This window comes from Dermacentor variabilis, chromosome 1, assembly GCF_050947875.1.
Source record: "Dermacentor variabilis isolate Ectoservices chromosome 1, ASM5094787v1, whole genome shotgun sequence".
NCBI classification, from domain to species: Eukaryota; Metazoa; Arthropoda; class Arachnida; order Ixodida; family Ixodidae; genus Dermacentor; species Dermacentor variabilis.
In genome coordinates this window covers 96,489,315-96,512,701 of record NC_134568.1, presented here as the reverse complement: position 1 = coordinate 96,512,701, position 23,387 = coordinate 96,489,315, and the positions used below count along the sequence as shown (strand labels likewise).

Below are 23,387 nucleotides of genomic sequence, written 5' to 3'. Positions count from 1 at the left end.
GTAATGAAGCGACAACAAATGACAGTTCAAAGACGTCCACAGTCGTATTTGCTCATAAAATAAAATAATAAAAAATAATGATTTGTTAACTCACTTTGAGTTCGACGTCGTAAGCATGCTTGCTTTGTTGTGACAAACACTTCGCGACCTGCGGTGGTTGCTTATCAGATCACGGCGGGCGAATTTCGATGGATTCGAAATACCGAAGTACCCCTGTAAGTAGGTTTAGGTCAACGTTAAAGAACTCCAGGTGATCCAAATTATTCCGGAGTCCCCCACCACGGCGTGCCTCCTAATCAGATCATGGTTTTGGCACCTAAAACACCATAATTTAAGCACCTCGCTGTGATGTCCGTTACTTTTTTGACACGCCATACATGGTTGCAGTCGTAAATTTGACGTCCTTTCTCAAGCACCGGTGGTCCAAAATAGGCCTCGATGTTTTCGATTGCCTTAAAACCGCAATTTAGAACGTCCGACAGGTTTCAAACGCCCCCCGCCGAAGCATGCCTCCGTCCAGTGGCCGCCTCGGTGATTCGCAACTGACCCGGTGGACGGTGGCGCTGGCGGCTGAGCCGATCGCTGCGCCGCCTGACCATTGCAGGGAGCCCAATTTACTTTTACTTTCCCCTGAACCCAAGGCCTTCAAGGAGTGCTACCTAAATCGACCGCCGGGCAGACGTCTTCAATTCTAATAAAACATGCTCCATCGTTTCCCTAGCTTTAGCGCAGCAAGCACATGCTTCTTCTTCCTTCTTATATCTCGTGTTCTAAGGCATCCCGATCTCGCTTCGAAAAGTAATGAGCAGTAATGAGCTTCCCTTCGAGTTATCATAAATTGTTTCTTTTCTGATTTCGTTGTTTCCACTTAAGTAGTTATTCATGGCAGGTTTCTTATCCATTGCCGCCACCCTTGAGATTATTTCAACCTCTCTGACTTTCCGCCTGACGTCGTTTGTTGCACTCTAGCACTATGCCGCCAGCGCTTCCTCTGGTTCCGTTTCCGTCTTTGAGCCAGCTTTTGTTGAGCGTAGTTTAGCATGGTTTAGCGTTTAGCGTGAACGCGGCGGAAGGCAAAAGGGGTTTGCGCCTTTTTGCGCTGTGATGTTGCATGACGTTTGTACAAGAACTTAAAGCTTGAGTAGAAATGGTAAGGAGAATGTGAATTTTATTGGCATTTTCTTAGGTCATCTCTTCCAATAGCTGTGTTGTTCGCGTTCCGGTGTTCCTGCTCTTGCATGTCTACGGTTCGTTCACCTGTTCCGTGTAGTGTCTGTGTCTAATAATCACGTTTCGATTTTCGCTTGTGCAAAGGACGCCAGGATACCGCTGCCTGTGGAACCATTACCCCATGAGACAGACGACAAACGAATATGGGTCGGAAACCTTGACAGCCGTCTGACCGAGTGAGTTTGGAAGCGTCAAGCTTTCTTAAAGGATCTTCGGAACAACTTTCCTCTGTGCTTGGCATTTATAAAGCTAGCTTAGTGTCTGTCGTTGCTGCATTTACTGGCACTGCATATTTACCCGCTGTTTGCGTTGGCCAGTGGCAACGGCATCTCGCTGTCTACATAGGAACCAAATTTAGTGGTTAAACGTTGTTTCATAACTGTTTTGTTAAGCGCTGCGCCAAATCAATACGCGTACCAGACTCCTCTGTTGAAACTAATGTTATTATGCTGACTATGGCTTTAAGGCGTCATTTGGTGTTATGAAATTTATTTACGAATACTGTCAGCCCTGTACAGTTTCAAAAATGAATAACAATGCGTGTATACATTACAAACGACAACTAAACCTAGGATTGTATCAACAGGAAATGGTATGTCGTATCAGGTTGGCTAACAAATGCATGTACCACCAAAGTAGACAGTAAAGCAAAGAAAGCAATGAAAGTAGAACCAGGAAGAAACAAATGACTGCAGTAAAAAAAGCGAAGCACCAACAACCTAAATAACAGCTTCATCGAGAAACCCTTTGTACTTTTATTTCTTATCTAGTTGTTACATACAAGAAGGGCAATAATGCAGTATATAAGTGCGTCGACTTATAGGATGATACAGCCGCATTGGAAAGGGAATTCCACTCATTGATTATTTGTAGTGAAAAAAATCAACTTAACCCAGTCGATGCAGTGAGCAAAAACAAAGATGAATCTTTAATGTCGGTGTCTAGAGGCTTCATTGCAATGAACCTCAAAATAATTGGGCCAATTGACATGGACATGATTATAAATTTTAAGATAAAGGTATTTTTGTCTTTCGTATTTAGTTTTAGATTGATTGTAAGGAATTAAGATTAGCACTTATACAAAGAGAGGAGGTATCCGAGCAGTGGGGGGGGGGGGGGGGTAGCTGTTAAGCATGAACCTGATGGCAAGACGCTAGATTTTTTCAGTTTTCAAGATATTGCTTACTGTGTATGGATCCCAGACTATCTTCACATACCCAATGATTGGTCTAACTAGCATTCTGTAAGCTAAGCTCTGTATTTTGTTGTTTGCAAGATATGAGCTATGCCTGAGGCGCCCACAACGCTTTGTTAGCCATCATCATCATCACAGCCTATTTTATGTCCAGTGCAGGACGGAGGCCTCTCCCTGCAATCTCCATTTACTCCAGTCCTGCGCCAACTCATTCCAACTTCTGCCTGTGAATTTCCTAATTTCATCACCCCACCTTGTTTTCTGCGATCCTCAACTGCACTCTTGGTGCCCATTCTGTAACACTAATAGTCCACCGGTTGTCTAACCTACGCATTACATGGCCTGCCCAGCACCATTCTTTTTTAACGTCAATTAAAATATCGGCTGTCCCCGTTTGCTCTCTGATACACATCATTCTCTTCCCGTCTCTTAATGTTACGCCTAACGCTCTTGGTTCCATCACTCTTTGCAGGGTCCTTAACATGTTCACGAGCTTCTTTGTCAATCTCCAAGTTTCTGCCCCATATGTTAACACCTGCAGAATGCATTGATTGTACACTTTTTTTGCAGTGATAGTGGTAAGCTCCCAGTCAGGATCTGGCAATGTCTGCCATATGCACTCTAACTCATTTTTATTCTGTAAATTTCCTTCTCATGATCAGGGTCCCCTGTGAGTAATTTACCTAGGTAAACACTCCTTCACAGACTCTAGAGGCTGACTGGTGATCCTGAACTCTTGTTCCATTGCCAGGCTGTTAAGCATTATCTTTGTCTTCTGCATATGAATCTTCAATCCCACTCTTACACTCTCTCTCTGTTAGAAACTCAATCATTTGTTGTAACTCATCCCCAGTGCTGCTGAACCGGACAATGCCATCTGCAAACTGTAGGTTGCCGAGATATTCGCCGTTGGTCCTCACTCTTTAGCCTTCCCAGTTTAATAGCTTGAATACTTCTTCCAAGTACGCAGTGAATAGCATTGGACAAATTGTGTCCCCTTGACTGACCCCTTTCTTTATAGGTATCTGTCTACTTTTGGAGAATCAAGGTAGCTGTGGAATCATTGTAAATATTTTCCAAGATATTCGCGTAAACGTCCTGTACCCCTTCATTACGTAATGTCTCTATGAGTGCTGGTATCTCTGCTGAATCAAATGCCTTTTCATAATCAATGAAAGCCATATAGAGAGGTTGATTGTGCTCTGCAGATTTCTGGATTACCTGATTGATGACTTGGATGTGATCCATTATAGAATACCTCTTCCTGAAGCCAGCCTGTTCTCTTGGTTGACTGAAGTGTTGCACTTATTCTATTGGAAATTGTCTTGGTGAATATTTTATACAATACTGGAAGTAAACTAATGGACCTATAAATTTTCAATTCTTTGATGTCTCCCTTTTTGTGGATTAGTGTATTGTTGGCATTCTTCCAGTTCTCTGGAACCCTGGAAGTTGTGAGACATTTCGTATGAAGGCCGCAAGCTTTTCAAGCATTATATCACCTCTATCTGATTAAATCAGCTGTTATTCCATCTTCTGCCACTTTTCACCGGTTCATGTCTTGCAAGGCCCCTGTAACTTCATCGCTAGTTATAGAAGGAACCTCTTTAACCTGTTCATTACTACTTCGAATGGAGGTATCATGGCTGCTCCAAGTACTGTACAGGGCAGTATAGAATTCTTTCGCTGCTTTTGCATCTTAAATTGCTGATGATATTACCTTGCTTATCTTTCATTGCATACATCTTGGCCTGTTAGCCTTAGCACATACATAATCTATATATGGTCATTCCTTTGCAGATCAGGGTTAAATGGCATACCTAAGAACTTGTATTGAGGTTGTCTTTAGTTCATAATTATCAATGCTGTTAGTCTAGGAGTGTTTTCTTTCTAGAAATAATCATTACTGTTTTAACTATGTTTAGCTTCAATTTGGATTCATCACCACATTTTTGTTCTTCTGCAAGTTACAGTCGTAACACTTCTTGGTTTATTGTGGGTTTCTGTTTTGCTGTGTAAGGTATAATCATCTGCAAAAAGCCTGGTTGGTGAATTGCCTTAAAAGAGGGTGCCCGCAATCTGTACCCTCTTTTATGTTGTTCAGGAAATCGCAAATAAATCTAACAAATAGAATGGGGCCAAGTACACTGAGGTATCCTAGATGAATGCAAATGAAAGTCTAGATTTTGTTTCCTACATCTCTACATACTGTTCACAAACATGCAAATAAGAAAAGTCATTGCACAAGAGAAGCATTCTTAACCATAATTTTTATTTTTAATAATTTTTCTCTAGAGAACTCATTGAATGCTTTTGCAAAATCCATGAAACTTATGTTTGATGGCTGCGAGAGTTAATAATTTCCAAAAAGTACAGAACTAATTAGATAAGCTGAGAGGTAGTGTATAGGGCTTTCTGAAGGCCGTGTTGATAGTGTTACATCTCAACACCACAAGGGCATTAATTAGACATTTGCCACAAGGCACCCCCCCATCCATCAGTGCCTATCCAGAAGTCAATGCAGTGTGGACACCAACTGTTGACGGGTCCACAAAAGACCACTACCCCCACCACTACCTGACAGCCTGAGCTAATGATGAGAGAGCCAACATCAAATGCTACCGAATAATGATGACGACCTTGGATTCGCAGGTTGCTATCCTGCCGTATATTCCATACCATAGGGTTTCGGAGGCAGTGTTACTGCGGAGCGTTGCGAGAGCATGGACGTGGTATTACAATGGATTCGATGATTGGGATTTGCTGCTAAACAGTCTTCAGATTTGCTAGTTGAGTGCCTAGGGAATACGACGGTATTAAATGCAGAGACTTCTTGGGCAGTAAGGACAGAGGGTCCTGATGTGAACTTGGACGTTTAACTTGCTCCTGCATGGAGTTGGCTTTCCTAGCTGGAGCCATGTAACCAAGCCAATATACCCTTTTTCCTTCATTCCTACTACCTGACATATTTGTCGATGGGCTTGGTGGATTGTTTGCCCTAACGCCACCGAAGCCGCAACAACAGCTAACAAATTATGTGTGGTAATGTTATTATAAGTCAAGGTATGTTCAGCATAATGTGTTCGATCAGCTTTGTGTGAGTGCTTGCGAGCGAGATTGGTCGATATTTTTTTTTTTTAACTGCCACTTTTAAGGACAAGTTCTTGCTTGTTTGCATGCCCTGGGAAAAGAACCATTGCTAAGAGAGGAGCAGAAAGTAAAAGCCAAGTATTTTGAGTCCCATTTGGTGTACCAGTACAGAAATTTATTATACTATTCAGTCCTGGGCTCTTCATCTTTACATTTAATAAATGATTAAACACTCCTTGCTCCTTGCTCAGATATTTTAACGTCTGTTATAGGTAGCCTGTCTGTTGATGATCTTGTGTTCGGTATATCTGCAGTGTAAACCGATGTAGTTATTGAAACTTTCAGTGGAAGGTTGCATCTTGGATTGGGGTTGACATACCTCCAAAATTTGTCAGGTGCCTCACTTAGGAACCTAGGGATTGTGATGTTAAAAAAAGACTTTTGTTTGGAGTCTTCCACGAGCTGCTTGCGATCTTTGCTAAGTGATCACAAGCACACTGGGGTTATTCGTGCACATATTACACTTTCATTGTAGCTTTCTTCTTCCTGTATTATTTCTCTGGTAGCCTGAGGATCTTTGTCAGAAAACCCTCCAGTTGAACCTGGAAAATAAACTTATACTTACTTACATATATGGGGTGATCATTGTGAAGTTTACCATAATTTTAAGAAAATCACCTGTGACAGGTAGCATAATTCTCACCCTTGAGCTGGATTATTTGAGGAGATGGAGGTTAGTAGCATGAGAAATCGAAACATGTATTCTATAATTAACGAAAATTCACTGATGAGCTTTCTAATTAATTACTTTACGGCATGTATTACAATTTATGAATAGTAGCCGGTGAGTTTGCAAGACGTATCCACTTGAAATGAATCTCCAGGATGACACCTGTTTTGAGATGTTCCCCAAAATGTGGGACGAAATAAACACATGCCATGTGTTAACTGAAATGCCCATGTCATGGGCATTTCAGTTACTTTTGCGCATCAATGCATAAAATATTGTTTTGTTGTAAAAGTAAGTGGAACAGTAATGCATTTTAACAGCAAGTTTGGTGGCACATATCTCCAAAACGGTGTCATTGTAGAAATTCATTCCTAGTGCATACATCGCTTTCCAAGCTCGCTGGCTACAATTTGGGAATTTCACTATGTGCTGTAAAGTAATTAAGAAGTTAATTAGCAATTTTTAAAAATTAGTTGACTGCGTGTTTAGATTTCTCTTGCAAGTAATGTCCGCCTCTCTAAATAATCCAGCTCAAGGACTAGAATTACGTTATCTGCAACAAGCGATTTCTAAAAATTCCGGAAAACTTAAAAATAGTTACACCCGTATAAGTTGAATACACTGAATCACTAAGTTAAAGAAATACTCCCAGAAGTCATCTGTAGTGTGATTTGATTGATAAAGTGCAGTGAACCACTCAACAGAGCCCTCTAGAGTTTCTGGAGCACCTACATTGTCAGCAGCAGCGAAGTTAAGACCAAGGCTCTTGAAGGAAGGGCAAAAGCTGCTTGGGGACTTGTTTAAGGACAATACTACCTTCTTATGGTCTGACACACCTTGCTAGGTTCACATGTATGAGCAAAAGATGCCTAATGCAGTCGAAGATAGCTGAAGTACTTGCAAAGGTTCTTGTGAAATTGTTATTTGGGTTCAACTGTAGCAGAAAGTAAGCCCCAGTAACTGTTCACAACTAGAGATTTCTATGATTCCACATGCAAAATTATTACTGTCAATTCCTGTAAAAGTAAAATTCTGTAGCAGTAAGATATCATCATAATGCAAATTATTGTCCATAAAGCATTGAAGACTTGAAATTACTTGAACTGGGACATGTGGAGACCTATACATGCCACTGATGTAAACTGTGTGGTTGTGCTGCATAGTCTTAATCCACAGTGCTTCAACGTCACCCTCAACATAAGAGTATGGGAAAATCTGTGTTTTCACGAAACCTTAATGGAACCCCACCGCCACTTGCATTACAATCCTTTCTAACTAATACATAGGAAGGGGTGTAGCTTCTGTGTAGAGAGTATCCTTATGATGTCAGGTGTCGGTGATTACTATAACATCTGGCCCATGTTCAAAAACTGTTGCTTCTATTCTGCAACCTTATTCGCGATGCTTCTCACATTTTCTTTATTATTTTGAAGTTCAGAAGGTTGCAGCATCAGGCAGTGTCATTCTGCAGTGGTGCGCAACACTTATCACGCTCTTGGGCTTCCTCATTGCAGGTGTAAATAACATTATTCGCTTTTAACCCTTTCAATTGCCAATAATTCTGTCCATATAAAATTTAGTTTTATAACATTTTTTGTGCCTTCAAAATCATGAAAACCGTACAGCTGCAGACCAAATTAGGAATGTCCAATTCTTCGGAAGGCTTTGTCAAGCTTACAGAATGTGGACTCCATGCAATAATTTTTTACATGAGCGTCAAATATGCAAACCTCAACTGTTTCATGCCTAGTATACTTGTACAGCACCTATCCAGACGCTTGAAATGTATGCCTGATGTACAACATTGTGAAAACAATGACTCCGAGGGCATATAACCAGCTATTTACTTTCCAACTCATATTACTAAAGCACTTTGTACATATTCAGATTTGCAGCACAAGTCTAGTCAGAAATATTTCAAAATCTTTGCAACTCTTCTTAAATATCATAATATTAATATGTGCTTTTGATTTTGACGCATTGTCTTCCCATGCACATTTGTGCGCATAGCCCTTGAAGTGGTTAATTTGTCATAAACCAATTCAACTTTAGCTCCCTTCGACCTTTCCTCAGATGAAAAAAGCCTTAAGCATTACTGGCTTGTGACAATTATTTCCTTAAAGTTCTTGCTTATGCTTATTTGAGATCCTTTAGGCTTAGAACAGTTGCTTAGGATTTTACTTTCGCCTGTCTCTGAAGTCTGCAACCCTATGATAGGACGTTCTCTACCATGAATATTTTTACCGAGCCAGTGAATTTGCTCACTGCTGATAACTTTATGATTCAGTATACCACCAAAGGCGTCGGCATTAACTTTTTTCATCAAAATTTCTTCAGTGTCAGTTCCTCCTCCTCTAACCCTCTTCATGAACAATTTTCTAAGGCGTCTGTCGGCGAAAGACAGTAATAGTGAATTTCTCTGGTCGATCTAGAGCGCAGTTCCAAATCCGTGAAAGAGCAACAAAATTTGGTGCGGGGTGACCTAATCCAGATCGACCAGTGAAAAATAAACATGCTCTTGCAGGGAGTGCAGCATCCACCCATCATATCCAACCCCGCAGGGGCGTCTGCATCAGCAGGCGTTTGGTGTGTTGTGACACCACGTACCCGAGCACACGAGGGTTGGCCCCTCCCGCGTGTAGCTGTGCGTGGCTTAGCCGTGTCTGGGGTAAGGGGGATCGGGGGGGGGGGGGGGTTTGAGCCAATGCTGGGTGATTGGACCTTGTGTAAGGCCCCTCGGCGGAGGCAACACACCCCTTTGGCCTCTGCTTCACATAGACGGCACCTCCAGAATGACCCACCTGGGGGAAATCTGCAGTCGCCTTTTCCTGTCTCACTCTCCTCAAATCTTCATCTTTATCTGTCACTTTTTACCTTTCTTGTCTTCTTCTGTCTTCCATTTACTTCCTTTCTCCACGGCGGCAAGGGCTAACCTTGTGTGGCTATCCTACCTTGGGTACACCATATTTGGTTATAGTGACGGCGTATGGCTGGCGTCGTGCAGGCTTGTACACAAGCTCTGCCACGTCCCCTCGTTGGGCTCCGTTGTGGGCAGTCAGCGCTGTTGCCAAACATACACATTTTCTATGGCAGCGCAAGCCTCTGTTGTTTATGATCGGCATCTGAAAAGATGCCGCACCGAAGTACCGTTCCAATTCTCCTTTTGGAGCAATGCCCCATCTTTCCCCAAGTACTATGTAATCCACAGCGCAAGCAACATGCCAGTTAGAAAGCTCTCTCCATTCCTGGTAGCCAAATGCCTGAAAGATAAAATCTGACCGACATACAAAGCCTCCAAAATGTCTAGCGGGGACCTCCTCCTAGAACTGAATGATTAAAATCAAGCAGAGAAGCTCTCTGAACTTACCAGTATTGGCAACGCGACAGTCACAGTTTCAGCCCACAGAACACTTAATACAAGCAGGGGAGTAATATCTGAAGAAGACTTTATAGGCTTGAGCGATGTGGAACTGTTGGAAGTTTTCCAGGAACAAAATGTTACTAAAGTACAAAGTATAGTAATCCGCAGAAATGACCAAGAGATCCCCACTAAGCATGTTAAACTCACCTTCGGAACAAGCGTAATGCCTACTTCGCTCGATGCAGGGTATGTTAAAGTCAATGTGAGACCATATATCCCGAATCCCAGACGATGTTTCAAGTGCTAAAGGATCAGACATGCTTCACATGCATGCCGAGGGCAAACAACCTGTGCTAAATGCAGCTCCAATGATCACCAATCTGACAACTGCACCTCTTCGCCACATTGTGTTAACTGCAAAGGAGATCATCCAGCTTACTCGTGGTCCTGCCCTTGCTGGAAAAAAGAAGTAATTGCACTAACTGTTAAGGAAAAAATCTCTTTCTATGAAGCCAGAAAGCGGCTATCGTACCTTCCGCAAAGAAGTTATGCCGATGTGACGCAGATGGGGGCTGCGTCACAGAGGCCTCAGGAGTCCTCCGAGCCCACGCGCAGTGGTCCCGCAGTGACCCCTCCCGCCCCCGTGATGGAAGCAGCCGACGCTGCTCCATCCTCTTCAAAGGCCCTGCAGACACCAGTCCCGCAGGGCCCAAAGATCAAGCAAACTCCAAGGCCCGAGACACGTGTCTCGGCGCCAAACTTTCAGTCCTCCAGCGCCTCAGAGAGAGCGATGGAGGTTGACACAAAAACCCCGGTGTCGTTGACACTGAAGGACAAGCGCTCTTGAGCGCGGTAAGAATGACAAAATCCCAATAACCACTCAAAATAAGAAAGCGATAACCTAAAGGTTATTGCTCATTTGTATTAGCTTTTTTAAATCCATGTCGCCTAACATCTCACCTCTTATTCTTTCCGTAGTGCCATTTCTTACATTTCAATTCCAAAATGGCTTTTATTTTCCATTGGAATTGTAGAGGTCTCATACACAATCTTGGTGACATCGAAGACATCATCAACAGCTTTTCACCAGTTGCAGTATGTCTCCAGGAAACAAATCTCGGTCCAAAAAATAGCCAAACCCTCAAAGGTTTCACCGTTAGCCGAAGGGACCGCGAATGTTCCAGCCGTTTGTCTGGTGGAGTGGCTATAGTCTGTGCAGGGCGGCACTCCTGCCCGAAATGTCCAATTGATTACATCTTCAGAGGCCGTAGCTGGCACCATTCTATTCTACAAAACCATCACCATTTGCTCACTGTATATTCCACCTCACACACATTTTACTATTAGAGATTTGGAAAATCTAACAGATCATTTACTGGAGCCATTTGTTTTAGTAGGAGATTTTAATGCTCATTGTACTCTTTGGGGCAGTGTCAAAACTGACCAAAGAGGGCAACTCGAAGATTTTATTCTGTCAAATGACATCTGTCTTTTAAGCTCAGGTGTGCCAACTTATTTCTCACAGACTTCCTGCACTTTTATTTGTTTAGATTTAGCTTTTTGTTTGCCCTCTCTTTTTACTGATCTTAAATGGGAAGCTCTCAACACGTCATATGGTAGCGATCACTTACCTCCACTCATCAAAATCCTATCATCACCACAAACCTTAGTAACTAGACCACGCCGATGGAAATTACAGCTAGCTGACTGGCCGGTTTTTATGGAGAACGCGAAACTGGAAAATGTCTTTTCGCCAGAGCTTAGTATTGATGAACTTAATAAAAAAATCACTGAAGTTATAACCTCAGCGGCAGAAAAGACAATACCCCAGTCATTCGGTATTGTGCGCAAAAAGCTAAATCCTTGGTGGACAAACAAATGTACTAAAGCCAAAAAAGAACAAAATAAGGCCTGGGGAATCCTACGGAGGTACCCCACTTATAACAATCTTCTGAATTTCAAACAGGCCAAAGCCAAAGCACGATTTATTCGAAGAAATACGGAGAAATTATCATGGCAAAAATACATATCTTCAATCAATAGTACAGTCACATCAAAACGAATGTGGGACCAGGTGAGGAAATTTAGAGGTGAGTAGTCATCATACACAATACCACCACTTACATGTCCAGGCACACAAACAACACTACAGGACCAGGCCAACTTATTAGGTGAACACTTTTATAACATATCCAACTCAGCAAACAATTCATATACATTCTTAAAGTATAAAGAGTCGGCAGAGAAAAAGAGACTGCCCACCGCTGGGGCTTGAGCTGAAATGTATAATAATCCCCTCACAATACATGAATTACACAGAGTTCTTTCTGCTGGTAAAAAAACGGCAACAGGTCTTGACTGTGCCCACTACACAATGCTGGCATCGGTTGAGGCACTTCTTTAATTCTTCAACAAGGTATGAGAGTCTGATGTAATGCCTACAGATTGGAAAAAAGCGGTAGTAGTGCCTTTTCTAAAACCTGGTAAACCCGCAACGTTCCCTAGCAGCTATAGACCCATTGCACTAACAGGTTGTCTAGCCACATCCTATGAGAGTATTATAAACATAAGACTCACATTCATCCTTGAATCAAGAAGCCTAATAGACAAGCACCAGTGCGGGCACAAAAAGGGCTGCTCCACCACTCACCATCTCGTGTGACTAGAGCATGAAATATGTGACACGTTTCTTCACAAGCAATACTGCCTCGCGGTTTTCTTTGATATAGAAAAGGCGTATGATACCACATAGCAATATGGAATTTTTAGAGACCTAGCTGACATGGGAATTCGCGGAAGAATGCTAAATTGTCTACGCGATTTCACGTCAAACCGAACATTTTAAGTACATCCTGGCACAATACTCTGGCGCACATTCACACAAGAAAATGGCGTTCCACAAGGTTGCATTCTGAGCACGATGCTCTTCATAGTCAAAATGAACTCTGTAAATAAGATCATCCCATCATCTGTTATGCACTTAATATATGTCGACGATTTGCAAGTGGCTTGCCGCACCTCAAACTTACCCACCTGCGAAGGACAACTACAAATAACGATAAATAATCTTACACAATGGGCTGACAAAAATGGTTTCTAGTTCTTAAAGGGACACTAAAGGTTACTATTAAGTCAACGTGGACTGTTGAAATACCATCCCAGAAACCTCGAAACGCTTGTTTCGTGCCAAGGAGAGACTTATTTTAAGAGAAAATGCGTTCTGAAGCGTCCGCGTACATCTAGCGCAGTTCAAATCGCCCGCCCTCCGATCGAGGAGAACTGACATCATGGTCTCATAGTGACGTTGCGCCATCGATGAGTAGAACGGCGTCCGCAGACGGCGCTACGGCTTTTCTGCGCAAAACGCGAACGCGCGGCCAGAAACAGAGCCAAGACAGAGCCGACAGCAGAGCGAAAGCGGGAGTATGGTGGCTAGCGGAAGGAGAAACGAATTACCTCCCACGTTACGTCCCACGGCACACGGAGAGTCCGTTTTCGTTAAACTATAGGCTGCAGCGAGCTCGCAGCGTGGTCGGCGTGGTCTATGAGAAGCGACGAGCCTTTTCGCACTCGCAACAGGGCATAAAAATGTGCGAATCGACGCAAAACTCGGCCTAGAAACGTGCTTCGCCACAGCCAGGGCTCAATACGACCCAAGCTGGCACGACCCAGATGTCGTTTCCCGCACCGCCACCAGGCGCCGCTACTATACCTCACACTCCAGCGCAAGACGCCCATAAGCTGGTACTTCATTCTATGACGCTAACTTCGACGCTCGTCGCAATGGACCCTGACACCGACAGATTGGCTCGCGATGGTGGGCTCAACTTCAGCGATTTGAGCACCGACGAGCGCGACCTGCTTCTGAGGGCTCGCACTGCCGGCGTCGTTGCGTACTACGACGGCGGCCTCGACACCGGCTCTCCGGAGCGGGAAAGCAGCGAGGGCTTCCCACGACATCACATGGACGTGGCATTCTCGCTGCTTGTTCCAAATGAAAGTTTCGCGAGCAGAACCCTCACAGCACGACGCGATAACGAAACTACTGAAACTCCAAAGCGTGCGCGGCGCAGAGTCGAGCGAAAACGAAACCTTTCGAACACCCATATTACTGAAGGGTAACGTCAAAATGTTTTTTCCTAGAATCGAATAGACGTAGACAAGTAGCATTTTTTCCGGCTTATAATCAAATGAAATGATATTTTTAATACGAGTAGTTGAGTATTAGTAACACAAATTATGAGGAGACCTTTCGTCATCGGGCTAGTACCGGAATGTCGCTGGGGGGTCTCAAATCGTGTCATGCATTTACCTCAATTTCTCGGTTACTAAAGCTCTGTTCGCGATTATATTGACGCCTTAGACGTTCTAGAACATTGCTCTACCACTTTAACTTGAGTTTCTGGTAACCTTTAGTGTCCCTTTAACACACAAAACTGTTACAGTTCTCTTTTCCCAGAAGCGAGGGTTACACTGCACTCCAGCTCTCACATTGCATGGTACAATGCTGCCGGTCAAAGAATGCTACAAATTTCTAGGCGTAACTTTTGACACAAAACTGAACTTCCTGGTCCACATTAACGCAACTAAAATTAAAGCAAATAAAGCACTAAATATCCTCAAGGTTTTATCGCATAAACACTGGGTATCTGACCGAACATGTCTACTACATATATACCGGTCCCTTGTACGTAGCATCCTCGACTACGGCAGTGTAGTTTATGGTGGAGCTAGGCAGTCCTACATTAACCGACTTGATCCCGTTCATAATCTCGGCCTACGACTGGCGAGTGGTGCCTACAGAACATCACCTGTACAAAATTTATATGTTGACTGCAGTGAGCCTTCATTACAGCACCGCAGAGCACAAATTACACTTTGCTATCTATTAAGAATTCGGTCATCACCACAACATATATGCTACAACATCGTAACACAGTGCAAATCACGAGTGCGCTACACAAATAAACCAAACATGATTCGGCCACTTATCTTACGACACGAACAATACTGTCAGACTAATGATGTTCCTCCTGAAGCCCTGCAGGTTGCCAAAAGGCTACCAAGATTGCCCCCGTGATGCAATTTTGCACAGCTATGTGACTGGACGTTAACACATGTAAAGAAAAAAGACATTCCACAAGAACACATAATACAAGAGTTCTGAGCTAAAGAAAAATATAAAAATTACGCGAAAATTCGCGGAATTTTACACTGACAGCTCTAAAACACAAAAATACATAGGTGTCGGGATTGTAATGAAAAATTGGGAAAATAGCATTTGGATAAATAATTTTTCTTCATTGTTTACCGCCGAAGTTTATGGGATATGGATGGCAGTTAAGAAAATTACTACCGACAAGTAGAAGAATGCCATTATTTATACAGACTCGTTAAGTGCCCTAAGAGCCCTAAACTTAAATTCTGCGTCTGAACCCCTGCTTGGCGATATCTTAAACATAGTATTTAACAAGAAATACAGAGGAACCACACGATTCTGCTGGGTCCCAAGCCAGGTTGGGATAGCAGGGAATGAAGCTGCAGATAGAAGCGCATCCATGGCAGCACACAAAAGCATAACACGTATAACACACACAACACTTCCATACAAAGACAGTATCCGAGCGGTTCATAAGGCCTTAGCATCAAAATGGCAACAAGAATGGAACTCGTGCGTAAATAACAAGTTACATGTGACTAAACCCCTGCTTCACGAGTGGAAATCATGCATTCACCAAGAACGGTGATCTATGAGGTAATGTTATGTCGACTTCGAATTGGACACATGCATCTAACTCACAATTTTTTATTTCGAAACGAAAACCTACCAACATGCGAGAAATGCCATGAATCGCTTACAGTAACCCACATCATTATATCATCTCCACACACTGAAACACAGAGGTGGAAACATTTCAAAAATTTTTATCACTTACATACACCTTTGCACCCTGCCTTAATATTGGGCGATTATCCACTAGTGCCATTCACTAACTTGTTTGAGTTTTTAGATGAAACCGGTTATCTACATCGACTTTAAAGTAACGCAGCTATTGCTGCCTTAACATTGGATCTTATACTGTCCTGTGTGTGGCGCAGCATGGCCTTAGTCACTTTTACGCTATTAAACCTGAATTAACTGACTAACCATATCAAACAGTGCTTCAAAAGCTGAAAGCAGCTGAGCCACTTGGCCAATCCGGAACTGACAGAAACGCATCATCAGAGTACCAGTTAAATCTTTCTCTGCCCAGAAGATTAACGAGGAGCGCTCCGTTGTGGAGTGGGTTGATGCATATCAACCTGTGGAAACCGTAAACTTGCACTAGATCAACCAGTGGAAATCATAAAGTGCGTGTCAGTTTTACCAAGACAGTCTTCAAGCTTGGCGAGCCTGTTATAAGCAGCAGCAATAGCTTTCCCGTTTATTTTTCATGATTACATGCCTGCTTTGCATTTCAGACAAGTTCGCATCAGTGGACACTTGCTTTTCTTGAATTTCATAAATTTTAGGTTGGATTACTTTGTTTTTATAGGACTTCTGTAACCATACCTGCGGTAGTAAGTCTAGGAAGTCTAGGATTTTCTTTGTGACTAGGTAGCTTTAACGACAAGCCTGCCATTGAAAAACATTCACTTATACAAATCAGAACAGAGTGTGGACATGGCAACACAACCAAACAAATATAATCGATATAAAAGCCATATTTTCTGTTACTGACTTTCATGAAAAGAGGGACATGAGGTGACATAGTCGCAGCACTGTTGCCGTTTCCACTGAAGAATGTAACTGCTGATGCCTCTTTTCAAGCCAAGGAGCATGGAATGCTGCTGTTGCCCTGGTGACATCATAGTGCTCGAAGGTGGCGCTTAGAATGCACTGTCCACAGGTGATTCCAACGGTTGTGTGCCATGGGGGAAGCCTACCTCTAGCCATACAGACGATTTCAGCTGTGCTTGCAGCCAGCGATGTTCTTTGTTTGTGTGCAGTTTTGATCCAAATGCTCTGAAATAGCATCCAAAAATCTTCTGCAGGAAAAGAGGCAGATGAGGTGACATAGTGACAGCCCTGTTGCCATGTCCACTCTGTCCAGTGACTGCGAACATGACATGCAATAGGTTGTATGCAGTGCTTGTAGCGCTTCATCATGCATTACAGTGGTATCGTCGTATCACTATTGTGCCTGCTACGCCTCACACATTGTGACCTCAAACTTGCTGTTAAGTTACTAACACACATGAATTGCATATAGCTACAAGAAAACCTGATGATGTCACAGTTCATTAAAACATTGAGAAGATATTTATATGGTGCTCCTATTGATAAGGCTTCCAATATCGTGTTACTGTCATGCTCTTAAAGGGACTGACAACCGATTTTTAAGAACTTAGTTTTTTATGGCGCAACGCAAAGCTCACCCTCGGTAGTGTTTACATCTGAAACGGTTGCTTCCAAAAGCGCGTGGATATTTAGTAAGCAGAATTTTTCGATCTGAGCATCCTCTAAAGAAAGTAAGAGTCCCTACTCCAGCAACACTGAAAAGTGAGAGCGATGTTGATAGCCCGCCCCGCAAAGCCACCCATCATTCGGCTTTCACAGGAGTGAGTGTGTAACTGTGGTTAACTGCCTGCATTTTGACCTTTTCAACTACTTTTGAAAACAAGAAGGTGGTGCAATAAGTTTGCGCTGTTGTACAGACATTTCTTATATTTGTATCGCGTTTTTCCCCCAAGTGCACGCCTACGTCATGGCTGGCTGGCCCCCGTCGTCGTTCTATCAATAGACGAGCCAAGCCAACTCATCGAAGGCGAAGGCAGTGTCACTTTCTACTCACAACAAATGAAGGCTTATCTGCACATTGTAAGTCAGGAAAAACTTACAATAAATAGTATACTGCATTTCAATGCTAATAAAAAGACCAGTAACCGCGTACACTAGTAGAAGGCCACGTGGTGGACCTATTATGCAGCTTCATGTTTTTGCCATGTGGGGTGCCATAGGTCATTTTTCGCTACCTTTAGTGATGACTTAAAGATATAAATCCACGTTTAATGAGAAAAACATGCTTGTTTTAGCCACTATGATGGAATCATTCCATCAGCGGGGCTATCTCGATTCATGTTCTGAGCGGTTGTCTGTCTGTTTAAATTGCCATCATCTTTCTTGTGGACCTTTATAAAGATTCTCTCTCTCTCTCTGCAATATGAATGCAGTGCCTAAAGGTTTTATTTAAAAGAACTCTGGTGGGGGGAGGAATTACGAAGGTGTCCTGAGGTTGCTTTCTGCATCAGTTGGTTTCTAAGAAATGTGTGTCCACATTATGGCTCATCAGAGCGCTTGATTATATTGCCAAGAACTTTCTTCTTTTCTTTTTCAGGTTTCAGCTCATTAAAGTACTGAAGAAGTATGGCAATGTTAAGAAATTTGACTTCCTCTTCCACAAGGCTGGTCCTCTGAAGGGCCATCCCAGAGGCTACTGCTTTGTCACTTATGAAACCAAAGAACAGGCTGAACGTGCTCTGAGCTGCTTGCATGGAAAACTGGTTTTCTCAAAGACACTTGTGGCAAAGTGGGCTAATAACGTCCCAAGTGTGAGTATGCACAGCAGATTTTGTTCCAGGGAACTGGATCTATGTTTAAGCGCAAGAAAGTGAAGATGATAATTTTTTTTCTTTCAGGTTAAGAAAGCAGCATGCATTCCTTAGAAACACTGGGGCCTTGCATATATTAGGGGTGGGAATCCTTTGTAAATCGCACCAGTATGGTGCAGGGCATTGTCGTTTCTCTGAGAGGTCATCAAAAGTACCTTTCATACTCTGGCTACCAGTGGGCGCAAAAAGCCACACCCAATCATTCATTGTGAGCCCCAGATGCCACAGTACTTGCAATCAGTCGTGCAGAATCTGGGTTTGAGCTAGTTGATGTGTCATATTCAAGAAATTCTAAGGTGCAAACTATATGGGACAGAAGAAACGTAGAGGGAAGCACTCATCCTGTCCTATGTGTTCTTTGTTCGCATCTGCAGTGGAATGTCAATAAACGGAAATCTCTTAAACGGAACTGCCTCTTAAATGGAACACCATCTTCATGGTTGGTTGGTTTTGTATTCATGCAATTGTACTCAGCTTTGGCTCTCAGTAAATGGAACTTCTGATAAACGGAACCAATTTTCCTGGTCCCTTGAGGCTCCGTTCAAAGAGAGTCCACTGTAGTTTGGGCCATAGAATATTTTAATCAGTTACGTTGTTGAGATGTTATGCGGTCACAGTCTTAACACAGTCTACCCATAAAATTCTGAGCAACCCCCCCCCCCCCCCCATAAAATATCCAAGAAAGTTTGCATGTGGGGAAGGGGGGGGGGGGGGGAGGGGCTTGTTCGCTTGCGGACGAAAGTTCCTAGAGCTGTCTGCCCAGAATCCAGCAGCCAGCGAGCTACGCTTATACCTAGTCCCAGGGATCGCAAGCTCGCGCAGCCTGCTCGTTCGCTTCCTTCAACGTCGATAAAATTAAATGTAATGCAATTTAAGCGCGACATAATTGTGTACACGTTGTGCTGAAGGCACTTCATTATGAGCTGCATGCAGTCATGTCCCAAGTGCCTCCGGTCTCCCATTTGATGACTTGGTGAGCTAGGCCTGACAGCTCATAGTCATCGGCAGTCATCAATGGAGCTGACATTGCGGACGTAGCCTTGCTGAAACACATCTATGCTGCTTGCATAGTCTTGCTTATATTGCGGCAAACGCGTTTGTTTTCACTTTATTTGCAAAGTCATTCCGAGCGTCCATGAGTGGCGCCGGTTCTGGGTGGAGCTACGCGTCGCTCGATCATTCGTACCATGTGTCCCGAATCGTCGTGTGTAGCAAGTCGGGCTCCGATGCATCGTATAATGGATTGCACGCATAATCATGCCATGTGTCTCGCGCTTAATTCACGTGTTGTTGTTGTTGTTGTTGTTGTTGTTGTTGTTGTTGTTGTTGTTGTTGTTGTTGTTGTTGTTGTTGTTGCCACAAAACATGGCTCGTACTGACGACGGGGATTGGTCACACTGGATGGACTGAAACCTACACCCAACAACTTACCAAAAGGGTTAAAGCAAACTTTTAGGACAAATCATTTGGCATTTAACTGGAAACACAGATTTTGAGAGTACCTATATATAAACTAAGTAAATAAAAATAAAATGAAACAAAAACTAAAGAAAAATAATAATAAAATAGTGTCCCACGGTCAGTACCCTAGCAGTGTAACTTTCCGGATGCTTCAACGAACTTGTGCAAAGCACTAATCATAGAACCATGGCTTGTGCCTAATTGACAGGCACCAAAAGACAAAACGTTTGGTGTTGTGAGTACTAAACCCAGTTTACTAGTTGGAAATATATCGAACATTCTGCAGAGGAAGGAGAAGTGGCTGCAAAAAAAAAAAAAAAAAAAACGATAGTTTCTGGTTCATTACATAAAGAGCAGAGGTTAGTTATGGATAAACTAGATCTATGAAAGTAAAAATTTAGGCACGGAACTCTAGAGTGGAAACTTGCTAATGTCGTCTTGCCTTGGCGTGAAAGGCATTTGCGTGTGTTCCACCAAAATTTTAGATATCGAAAATCATCTGCGGAAAGTATGGCTGATTCATTACAAGTCAACGATAAAAGGCATTTGAATCTATCTACTGTTATAAAAGAGAAATCAGGAAGAACATTTAAGACCGGACCACTTAGTGATAACAATGCGAGCAAGTCAGCTGATTCATTTAAAAAAGATTCCACTATGTCTGGGAACCCAGACAAAGTAGGCATCAGTCTGTGACAAGAGTCAAAAATATACTCAACAGGTGTGACCGATTATTAAAAGTTAAATGTGTACAGACTGAAAGCACATCTGTAACCATTACTACATTAGAGTTCTGTGGACTCAATTTTTGGATGGCCAGAATTATCATGAGGAATTCAGCAAGGAATATTGGGGTGTAATCAGCAAGACAGAGCAAAAAACTAGTTAAACTGATTTGAAAAGATGCCAACACTGGCCTTCTCTAAATTTTTTTGTTGGGTCCATTGAAATTATCAAATGAGGAAGAAGTTGATTAGATGATCTTCAAGTAGACCTTCAAGTATACGTGCACAAAGAAGTTTTGCATGTTTTGGAAAAATGTCATGAAAAATAACTTTTAACTTGAATGAATTAGATTTTGGAGAAATCAAGCTCGGTAGACGAACTTGAAGTTTTGATAACAGCCCTTGAACAAAAACAACTTGTGGCTGTTGGTAACGCCACCAACCTGTTATGAAAAATGGTTCGGGAGAATTGATGAAAACGGGTTGCATCCAGGAGGGAGATGCATCATAATGCTTCAGGAAGGTTAGGACAGTAAATTGCTTAAATCTGCATTCAAGTGGAATAATTCCAGACTCCAGATAAAGCACATTGTTAGCCACAAAGCCAGGCAGCCCAAGGCAGAGGCATAGCACTTGCCTTTCCAGTGGTTTTAAAGGTCTTAGTTTGTATGCTGCATATCCTGAAAAAAGAATCCAGCCAAATTTGAAAATGGGATGGACATAAAGCTTATAAATCATCACAACATAGCTCTATGCATCCTTGTGTTTTTATTACTGAACTGGCGCAACAATGCAATTGCACATTCTGCTTTACCAGCATTTGATTCTATTTGTTGCTGCCAGTTTAGCATACCATCATAAGTTAACCCTAAGTACTTAAAAGCTGCAATTTGCGTTATCGGCTCATTTCAGTAATAAAAAGAAATAAAAACCGAATTTGACAGTGGAAACACAAGGAACAAGCATTTCTTGACGTTAAGCAAAAAAGACAGTCCACCCAGCCCGGACTCAGACAAATATGATTGCAAAATTCGGTATAACATATTGATATCCTACGATGAGGAGAAAAATGCAACGTCATCAGCATAGAGGAGTTACACATCCTGATGAACTAGGACCGAAGATAACAAATGTTAAACAAAAGTGGTGAAAGAACTTATCCTTGTGGTACGCCTCTCGTCTGTTCATTGTCTGATGTCACCCCATCCTTTAAACAAAAGAATTTTCTACCCAAAAGGAACTGTTGTATCCAAGCCACTAAATAGTCAGGAACAGCGCAGCTTGCTAATCTAGGAATTAATATTCCAAGTTTGACTCTGTAATATGCTTTTGCAATATCTGAAGTTACCCGTGCTGATACATCTCCTGATAGTCCTGCGAGTCGAATCCGGCTCTCTAAATCAACGGGAGCTGATCATATGGAACATTGACACCTAAATCATATTTGTCTTTAAATCAGAATACTCCGAGAAGAAATAGATTGAGCTGGTCATGGATTACTTTTTCTACAATTTTGACTAGATTCATTGGAAGGGCAATTAGCCAAATGTTTTCTAAGATATATCGGAGGTGTTGATTTTTAAGGAAAATGACAATTTTTGCACTTTTCAAGAGGTCGGCATGCATGTTTATTGTAGTGAACAGTTCACTATATTCAAGAGCTCATTTGGGAAAGAGTTAAATAATAATTTAATCGTAGCAGTTGTGATGCATAATTCTCATCTGACTGACGAAGGCTACGGCTATGCTGATACCTGGCTATGATGAACTATCACCTCGGCAGCAGTGCGGCTAAACAATAAACTTTTTTCACTAAATTTCACGATGTTATGTAAGTTAATATGCAATTTCATTAAAAAATGCCAGAAGAAATGTAGCCAAGCAGTCCAATGAAAATGTATGAGATAGTGAACAGGGTGCAGAAAGGGAGGGGGAGGGACACTTGCTTGGTAGTTGGCGCCAATTTCAAATCACTCGGAAGTGGAGGGTGGGCGCTTGCACGGGTAGGGGCACTTGATCAGAATTTTACGGTCATGAGGTTAGCGTTGTTAACGTTTTAATTACCATGCCTATTCAAATTGGTCACTGGCGATGAATCATTTGAATCAGTGATTTCAGCTCACTTAAACCGTTTCTCAGACACATAATGCTATCCCACAGGCAGCTTAGAAAAAAGGTTTTCAGAATCAGGTTCGGTTCCGTTTCTGTGGCATACTGTCATTTTGATCCAAATTTTGATAAACTGAGGCATGCACATTGTGGCAAAAATTCACATGGTCTTTGCCTTTAAAAAAAGTGTGTGGCTGTGATTGCGACACATCAGATTTTTATGATCAAGACACCTGCAGGGAGTCGGAGGGTGACATTATATTGCTAGATTTATGGTCTTGCAGTGCTGATGGGTGCTTCTTATGACATTACTGCTTATGACACCAAACCACATACCGGAACTAGAAACTCGAAGGAAAGTTAATCACTTGACTTCACAAATGCCTGACAGGCAAACTTAATCTCAGTCTGCCATGTTGTGTTCGTCTCCTCGGCACTCGAAGAACACGTCATAGCCGGGAACATTCACTTGATCCTGTATTTGCAGAGACAAACAGTTATAAGCTTTTTTCTGAAAACCGTTGAAGACGAACTTATTTCCTACTACTGCTGTTGTATCAAGTGATTCTGTTGCTGCAGTTGAGCAATTCTTTTCTTCCTTTTAAGCAGAAATGTATACATTGTGTTATTGATACTGCTTGTAATGATAGCCTGCAAATTGTGTTTGTTGTTGTATCTTTCATCTATCAATTGTCTGGTATTTTCATATTGTAGCCCCTCCTGCTAGGGCCAGATTGATAGTTCCCCACAGGGGCATCTGCGCCAGCAGGCATTTGGTGTGTTGGGACACCACGTACCCGAGCGCACAAGGGTTGGACCCTCCTGCGTCTAACC

General features: G+C 42.5%; 1 protein-coding gene across 1 annotated transcript in view; it reads left to right on the top strand.

The window, feature by feature from the left end:
* Positions 1 to 994: 994 nt before the first annotated feature.
* LOC142581270 (putative RNA-binding protein 18) overlaps positions 995 to 23,387 on the top strand; it is a 72,027-nt gene continuing 49,634 nt past the window's right edge. Inside the window, exons 1-3 of the mRNA XM_075691199.1 lie at positions 995 to 1,150; positions 1,315 to 1,406; positions 17,985 to 18,198. Coding sequence (XP_075547314.1) covers positions 1,148 to 1,150; positions 1,315 to 1,406; positions 17,985 to 18,198 — 309 coding nt within the window. The 5' untranslated portion in view covers positions 995 to 1,147. The remainder of the gene's footprint in view (positions 1,151 to 1,314; positions 1,407 to 17,984; positions 18,199 to 23,387) is intronic.